Consider the following 9,018-nt stretch of genomic DNA (forward strand, 5'->3'; position numbering starts at 1 on the left):
ACAGAGACAGAGACAGAAACATAGAGACCCAGACACAAACAGATTGTCAGAAACAGAGAGAAACAGAAAGATACGGACAGTAAGACAGAGACAGAGAGTGACGAAGATAGGCAGTCTGAGACAGAGACTGAGGAAGACAAAGACAGAGGTAGATAGAAATTAGACAGGGATGCAGACAGACATCATGGAGACAGAGATAGGGGATGACAGAGAGAGCGGCAGACATACAGAGAGGGAAAAACAGAGACAGGGATAAATCCTCATCATTGTCAAGGACCACGTGGTATCCCATAGGGGTACATCTCCTTTAGTGTGGCGTTTACTTTGCTGTTATTTAGCTTGATGGTTTCCTATAGCATTACCATGACTGTACTTCGCCCTGCCTCCCCATTTCCCCATGCCTTACGAAGAGGCTAACAGAATGAGTATCAACATGGGAAAAGGTTTCTTCCTCATCCTGAGCAGTCAAAAAGAAAAGAAAAAAAAAAAGAGAAAAAATAGAGACAGGTATTGGATAAATTGCCCAAACTGGCAAATGGCAACAGTCAGGGTTTGTGAGAGTTTAAATGTTTAAATGAGTGTATTTCAGCTGTCACTCTTTGTACATTATTGAACATCTTTCTATTGTAAGCGGCAACAAGCAATTTAAGGATTTAAAGCTCGTTGGGTAGGAAAACAAAAGCAGATCTTTCAGTCAAGGTACACTTGTAGCTAAGTAGTCTCTGAATTTCCCAACTGAGGATACCTCTGTTTAGATGAAATGGCATCTTGGCATTCAGCTCAAGAAAAAGTGATTTCAAATTGCTTAGAGAGTTTATATAAAGAAAGTGAAATTCTTACCAAAAAAAAAAAAAATAACAATAATTTTTACGTTTCAACTGAATCATGACTTACTCTTCTCCCCAGTTATTTTTAAACACAAATAAAACGAAGTCTATTGTTTGTAGTTGGTTAGGTATATGGAATATAAGGGAACACGAGAAAGGGTAGGGGGCTGCAAAATTAAGGGCAAACATCGAAGGATGCAACAGCAGCTTCCTGGTTGAACCATTTCATATAAGTAACTGTCACGTAAATATTACTCTAATACTAGTATGTGGGTTTGGGATAAGGAAGCCTTTCAAATCTCCTTAAAGAGTAAAAGGAATGAATGAATGGATAAAGTCAAAAGTAATTTGTTCACTGAATGACAATGGATAAAATCTAATTGGGAAGAGAAACATAAACCACCAGTAAGGAAAATTCTGATTTCAACTAAGTAAAGCCTTAAATCTGGTGACTGTTTTTTTTTTTAATTTAAATGTACATTTATTTATTTTAATTGGAGGCTAATTACTTTACAATATTGTATTGGTTTTGCCATACATCAACATGAATCTGCCAAACACCAATAGAGTATACTATTTTTTTAATTTGTTCATCTTGTATTAATTTATCACACTCTTTCCAAGCATGTATTTATTATTTATATGGATTCTTAAATAGTTTTCCATTCTTTGACCTCAAAATGACTCAATGGAGGGAATGGGATGGTGACAATTTGTAAGTTAACAGTAATCAGAAACTAACAAATTCAAATCGTGACTAGTGTGCTTCTCCTTTTGTGACAAAAACACTTTTTATCTTACCCTTTTGATTACTAGTGTGGACTTCTCGTGATGCCACTTCCAGATGCCAAATAATTCCCATGATAATTCAAAAGCGTTCCTTTCCAGAGGTTACCAGACCTGTTTTTAAGCGGGAAAGAGTCTTTCCACGTACAATTCCAACGTCAAATGTTTCTGAAGGGCAAAGGCCATCAGCGTGCTTAGAGAGTGCATTCTGGTGCATAAATAATTCATGGCTGTATGCCACAGAAAAAGTCTGTCTAGTACCGAGATGTCCTCATAGCATCAATCTGCCGCCTTCCACTCCACCCCCAATATAGGGTTGTATAAGATTTGAGGCGTCTTTCTAGGGTTAAAATGCTAGGAAAGTCAAAATAAAGCCAAAGTAACATCAAGATACGATATGAAGTCAACTAACCTAAGAATGTTGAGGAACAACCAATAAAGAGAAGATCATCAGTGTAGCCTGGGTGCGTTCACAGAGTGAGAGATCATGGGAACCAAGTACTACACGCTCAGTGGCAGGGAATGGGGAAAGGGAAGCAATCCAAAGGAAGCTAGCGGTAGTAGTGGTAATGAGTGGGGCAGAGTGGCTCTAAACACGCGAACTGAAAGAGAAACCAAACGGTTTCTTTAACATTCCTTTAATCAAGCTAAAGGAAATGCATATTTTAAAAGAGTTTCCCCAACAGTAGTAGAGTAGGTAGGTTCACAGGTTCTCTCTAAAGTCAACTGGTCTTTGACTTTGCAGAAATGATGGGAGGGGGCATTGATGGATGGTAAACCAGGAGGACAGGTTGCCACTTTAACAGCACAAATGAGGTCTAAAGGTGTTGGGGGAGCAGGGCTTTAAAATTTCTCCTCTTCATAGGCTCAGGTAAACAATCTCAAGTATTATGAGCTACAGTTCAACAAAGACTCTGACAGAGGTGGGCCACCAGAGGTGGGCAAGTCCGGTTGGTCCCGCAGAAGGAGCTGGCATCTGGACAAAGCTGGTCGTCCCTGACCCCAGGAAAAGAGCTGCTCACCTCTCTGAGATTTTGTTTTCAGGAGTCCTCACTCAGGAAAACGCCCCTCTCTGGGGAGGTACAGGAAATTACAGGTCACATATATGGGGAAAACCACATCTTCGTTCTCCAGATTCACCACCTCTAGCTCTTCATCCTTTCCCAGGGAAAGCACCTGGAGTTCTGTCTCCTTCCGGAAAATGGCTCTTCCAGCCCTGTCCAAGGAGGCCAGGCGCAAGCGGAACGCGACCTTTCTCTGCCAGAGTAAGCTGACCCCGAGACCGCAGGACTTGTTCAGCGCGCTGCGCTTGAAAATGATGCGCCGGTTGGCATAGCACACCACCAAGTCCCAGCCGACGTTGAAGCCTGCCCACCGCCAGCTGCACTGCTTATCCCTGAGGAGCTGGCCCCCGCACCGCATGCTGGTCCTCTGGAGGTCGGACACGAAGACATCCACGGGCCCGAGGTCTCTGGTCTGCTCAGCCCGGAGGAGGGCAAGCCACTGCTCTTTGTACACTGGGGTCAGCCACGTGGCAGGGATCAGTGCATCCTGGTCGATGATGCGTGCTGACGGCAGGTCGCAGATCATGTAGGCAAGCCGCAGCTGCTGGAACGCTGGCACGAAGGCTCTGCCCTGCTCGGTCTCCAGGAAAGGGGTGCCCTCTGACTCCTGCCTGGACCTGGCAAACCACGAGTCGGCGTCAGGCAGCAGGTCTCTGCGGGGGCCTCTCCATGTCGGCTGCAGCTGCAGGAACATCCACTTTTTCAGCGTCGTGTACACATCCATCTCTACCTCCATCACGAAGAGCTCTGAAGAGGCAATGACCTCTTTCATGAGATCCAGGCTAACTTCTCTCAATAACTCCTCACTATGCTGGGTCATCAGGTTGTCCAGCAGCCACTGAAGACACATGGCCCTGATGTTCTGGAGTCCGTAGCTCTCAGCAGAGCAGTAGTAGCTGCACACGGTCTGATCACTGACCGTCTCCTTCATTATCTCTCCGCACTGCTGAATCAGCTTGTCCAGCTGCAGCATGCTGGCTGTGGCCAGCATGGGGACCACTCGACCGGGTGGGATGAGCACAGAGTTTCGGTACAGGGAACCTAAAGCCTCGTGCAGTGCCTCACAATCAATGTTCTCGTCAGGCATCTGCAACTCTACAGTATCCATGGTTGTCTCACGCCACGCACCACTGAACATGCTAGCAAAGTATCCTGACCGGCACAAGTAGACCTTGTGCAAGTTCCACTCCTTCCCCAGGGCACGGATCTGCACGTCACTCCCTTCTCCTCTCAGAAAAAGTGTCTTATAAACGGACTCTAAACTGTCTTTTGCTCGCTTCCTGTGAGGCGCTTTTGTGAGCTGCCCTTCTGGGCCTGTCTTCCGCTTGTGGCGCCCTTGGCTAGTGGTGGGTCTGGCCTCTTCGCTCTCCTCCCCTTCCTCTATCACTGCCACTGCTACCTCCTCGGCCTCCTCCTCCCCCTCAGGGGCACCTGGCTCCTCTGGGGCATGCCCCACTCTGTTCGAGGGCATCTGACTGTTTACTGCTCCCATGGCTTTTACCTCAGCGGTACAGAGGGCAAGCTTCCTCACCAGACGCAGCCGCCACTGGCACTAGCTCAGCCCACGGTGTCGTTGGATACGGCTGATGTTTGTGACGTCATCTTGGACGCCACGCAAAGCCACACCCACGAGGCTTTCCCCTACCCCTCCCACTCCCCATCACAGGATAAGTGCACTCTGTACCAGGAATTCCACTCTGTGTATCTTTCCCTCCAGGGATGATTTCTCTGCGGCTCCCTTCGTAGGATAATGGTGGAACAGAGGACTTTGTGTATGAATTTTCCCCATGAATCTTAAGAACATCATTTCCTCTTCCCCATTTGAAATAATTACTGATCACTCCTGTTTTTGGATAATTACGTCTTGGTTCCAGCTCTGTGCTCTATGCACCTTAATTTCTGTAATTATTTTCTTAGGTTATCCCATCATTTGCGGCTGTCAAAACATTTTCTGTGATAAAAGTGGCAATGTGTGCCCAGTCTTTGCTTTTGTCTCTATTTTAGACACCAGCTAAGCATGTAACAAACTTAAACACTGAAAGAAATGAGGAATGAATGAGATGGATTTTGATTTTTGAGGAAATTAATAATATTAAATACTGACAAGTGTTATATGCTAAACAAAGTATTCGGTGTAGAGAGAGTGTGGACCTTTCAATGACAAGGAAAGTACAATGCAAGGGAAAAAACTTTGAAAACGGTAAGTCTCTCAGGTCATTTGACCTTGCCTGAGTAGAATGTTTGGGGCTTCCCAAACATTCCCAGTGGTAAACAATCCACCTGCCAATGCAGGAGACGCATGAGGCATGGGTTGGGAAGACTTCCTCGAGGAGGAAACGACAACCCACTCCAGTATTCATGCCTGAAAAATTCCATGAATAGCAGAGACTTGCAAACTAGTGTCCATGGGGTCGCAAAGATTCTGCCCTATTCAAATCATGTGAGTAGAATGTTTACACACTTTGAATAGGACAGGATAACCTTAAATCACATTTTAAATATTCTCTGTTAGATGGCTATAGAAAGTTGATAAGAAGGTCTATATAATGCTTCAGGTTGAGAGGTGCTTGGCATGAGACAAACATGAATACTGACTCTAGAGTTGTGACAGCTAATGGTGAATGGTGAACAGTGCCGCCAGATTCATGGTCTCCGAAGGAGAAGATTTAACTCGGGACCAAAGACAGTCTCAGTCACTTGGAGCATTGTGTAGATTTTATCTAAAGTGAAAGTGACAGAAAAAGCTTCAGACATAGACGTCAGAAGGGAGCAGGAGAGAACCCACCTCACTACTTTAAGCAAGGCGTTATACACTTCTCAACTAGCTGCTGAGACTAGATAAAAGATACCTCAAGACTTCGAGAATTTTTCCAGACCCTTTCCTGTAACATACCTCCTGGGATGACATCAGCACGAGATTAGCCAGAAGGAACGGGTTAACCCAGAGCTACAGCTGTGGAAGTTTTTACCCAGACCTTCTCCCATAACATATATCCAAAGCTTAAAAAAAAAAAAAAAAAAAAAAGACATGTCCTTGAATAAGAGATACTGCTGCCTACGAGGCCTACATATCTATAGCAAAGAATGTGAAAAAGAAAGAATGTTTATCTCCTCCTTAAAGGGGCCTTAGGCTTTGACTCCTTACCAACCTGCCTAAGTTAACTCTCTCATTTCCCCCTTTTTATTTTAGGAGAATATTGTTGCTGAGGGGAAAGGGGCAGAGAAATCTGTCAGTAACTGCTTCCTGCAGGTGAGGGGCACTGACCCTAAGTGGTTGAAGCAACATATTCTCCTTACCCTTTTACTTAGGGTTTCTGATCCAAGGGCCCCAAGTAGTAAATACACAGTTATATATGTAAGGAGCAAACAGCAAAAAACAGAATGATTACAATGATTGTAGTCAAGATAGTTTTTCACAAAGGAGAGCTTGTAAACCAAGATTGTATCTGTAACCATGGTGGAACATCAGGGGAGTCCATTTTGAAGAGTGGCCAGAATCTCTGCATCACTGTTACTTTGTCTGGGAAGCCATTGTATCCTTTAGAAAGAACAAACTAGATAAGTAGATTAAAAGGCAGAGACCAAATATCAGTAGATGAATTACTGTAATCAGCAGTCCAAGAATAACCTGCAAGAATCAGGTTACATTTGATAGTAACTTTGATCCTGGTCTGGGTAGAGTCAACACTTGGGCTGCCCTATTTATAAGAATGGAGCCATCTGGCATATTCATATACATTTTGAATGTAGGTATAAAAAACCCAGTTAGAAGTAGTTGAAAAAATGAAAACCTGAAATTTAAGAGACAAAATAAATCTTATAATTTCTTTTCTGGTGAATGAGTCTATAACCCAGCGTAGACAGGTGCTTGAGGTAGCCAGTTGTCAAAGTTTGTCCAGGTAGGCCTTGGCTTCTTACTGTGGTATTACTGTAAAAGCCAAAATAGTTGTCCCCATTAACAATTTAGGTGCTTTTCTAGGTATGAGAAGATGCAAGAATTTGGGCTCAAGAAAATCTTTACCTGAAAATCTCTAACTATCCAAAGGCCTGTTTTGTCCATTTTTCCAGAACACAGAGCGAGTGCCTAATTTCTGATTTTCACCCTGAACTCCTTTCAGGGGACGTTGAAGGTCAGCAGCTGTAGTGTCCATGAGTTAATCTTTGTAGAGGCAGATAGCAAGTGCCAGTTGCCAGAGCAGGGCCCTTTTATGGCCATGAGTTTGACCATGGTTTGCAGAGCATTTCATTACCATCTTGTTCCATGGTGCTGGGAGGGTTCATTCGCAGGTCTGCCAAAGATCTCACTGATAGGCCACTCAGTGTGTTATTACTGGACTAGGCCCTGTGAGTAACAAAAGTCTCTGGACCACACCTGTCTTACTAGTCTCTTGGTCCAGGAAAATATTCTGTCTTGTTGCTTCTTATATACAGAGTCACACCATTATACTTATGGATTTCATATGGAGCTGCACACCATCATTATATCAGTGGCTCAGTCACACACTTGATAATGTAAGGAACAACACTTCTTGAAGCAGGCAGTATAGAAAACAATATCGTTAGAAGTAATAGTAGAATCATCAGGAAGAACTTCAATCAAGAACTTCTATTAAGTATAGCCCAGTGACATATCCATGTCATCTGATTTCGTTTGCTAAATGACTTTCAGATCAGATCAGATCAGATCAATCGCTCAGTCGTGTCCAACTCTTTGCAACCCCACGAATCGCAGCACGCCAGGCCTCCCTGTCCATCACCAACTCCCGGAGTTCACCCAGACTCACGTCCATCGAGTCAGTGATGCCATCCAGCCATCTCATCCTCTGTCGTCCCCTTCTCCTCCTGCCCCCAATCCCTCCCAGCCTCAGAGTCTTTTCCAATGAGTCAACTCTTCGCATGAGGTGGCCAAAGTACTGGAGTTTCAGCTTTAGCATCATTCCTTCCAAAGAAATCCCAGGGCTGATCTCCTTCAGAATGGACTGGTTGGATCTCCTTGCAGTCCAAGGGACTCTCAAGAGGCTTCTCCAACACCACAGTTCAAAAGCCTCAATTCTTCGGCACTCAGCCTTCTTCACAGTCCAACTCTCACATCCATACATGACCACAGGAAAAACTATAGCCTTGACTAGACGAACCTCTGTTGGCAAAGTAGTGTCTCTGCTTTTGAATCTGCTGTCTAGGTTGGTCATAGCTTTCCTGTCAAGGAGCAAGCGTCTTTTAGTTTCATGGCTTCAGTCACCATCTGCAGTGATTTTCGAGCCCAAAAAGATAAAGTCTGACACTGTTCCACTGTTTCCCCATCGATTTCCCATGAAGCGATGGGACCGGACGCCATGATCTTCGTTTTCTGAATGTTGAGCTTTAAGCCAACTTTTTCACTCTCCACTTTCTCTTTCATCAAGAGGCTTTTTAGTTCCTCTTCACTGTCTGCCATAAGGGTGGTGTCATCTACATATCTGAGGTTATTGATATTTCTCCCGGCAATCTTGATTCCAGCTTGTGTTCTTCCAGTCCAGCGTTTCTCATGATGTACTCTGCATAGAAGGTAAATAAGCAGGGTGGCAATAAACAGCCTTGACGTACTCCTTTTCATCTTTGGAACCAGTCTGTTGTTCCATGTCCAGTTCGAACTGTTGCTTCCTGACCTGCATACAGATTTCTCCAGAGGCAGGTCAGGTGGTCTGCTATTCCCATCTCTTTCAGAATTTTCCACAGTTTATTGTGATCCACACAGTCAAAGGCTTTGGCATAGTCAATAAAGCAGAAATAGATGTTTTTCTGGAACTCTCTTGCTTTTTCCATGATCCAGCGGATGTTGGCAATTTGATCTCTGGTTCCTCTGCCTTTTCTAAAACCAGCTTGAACATCTGGAAGTTCACGGTTTACGTATTGCTGAAGCCTGGCTTGGAGAGTGTTGAGCATTACTTTACTAGCATGTGAGATGAGTGCACTTGTGTGGTAGTTTGAGCATTCTTTGGCATTGTCTTTCTTTGGGATTGGAATGAAAACTGACCTTTTCCAGTCCTGTGGCCACTGCTGAGTTTCCAAATCTGCTGGCATATTGAGCCCAGCACTTTCACAGCATCATCTTTCAGGATTTGAGATAGCTCCACTGGAGTTCCATCACCTCCACTAGCTTTGTTCGTAGTGATGCTTTCTAAGGCCCACTTGGCTTCACATTCCAGGATGTCTGGCTCTAGGTCAGTGATCACACCATCGTGATTATCTGGCTCGTGAAGATCTTTTTTGTACAGTTCTTCCGTGTGTACTTGCCACCTCTCCTGAATATCTTCTGCTTCTGTTAGGCCCATACCATTTCTGTCCTTTCTCGAGCCCATCTT

At 44.4% G+C, this 9,018-nt stretch overlaps 1 protein-coding gene across 1 annotated transcript; it reads right to left on the reverse strand.

Moving 5' to 3' along the window:
- Nucleotides 1-2,235: 2,235 nt before the first annotated feature.
- LOC147340520 (germ cell-less protein-like 1) lies at nt 2,236-5,698 on the reverse strand. Its single transcript, XM_086388506.1, has one exon. The coding sequence runs from the start codon at nt 4,167-4,169 to the stop codon at nt 2,664-2,666; it is 1,506 nt and encodes a 501-aa protein (XP_086244632.1). The 5' UTR covers nt 4,170-5,698; the 3' UTR covers nt 2,236-2,663.
- Nucleotides 5,699-9,018: the final 3,320 nt, after the last annotated feature.

The sequence above is a fragment of the Bos grunniens genome, chromosome X (assembly GCF_055505025.1).
Source record: "Bos grunniens cultivar Pamir isolate PY7600 chromosome X, Bosgru_T2T1.0, whole genome shotgun sequence".
NCBI lineage: Eukaryota > Metazoa > Chordata > Mammalia > Artiodactyla > Bovidae > Bos > Bos grunniens.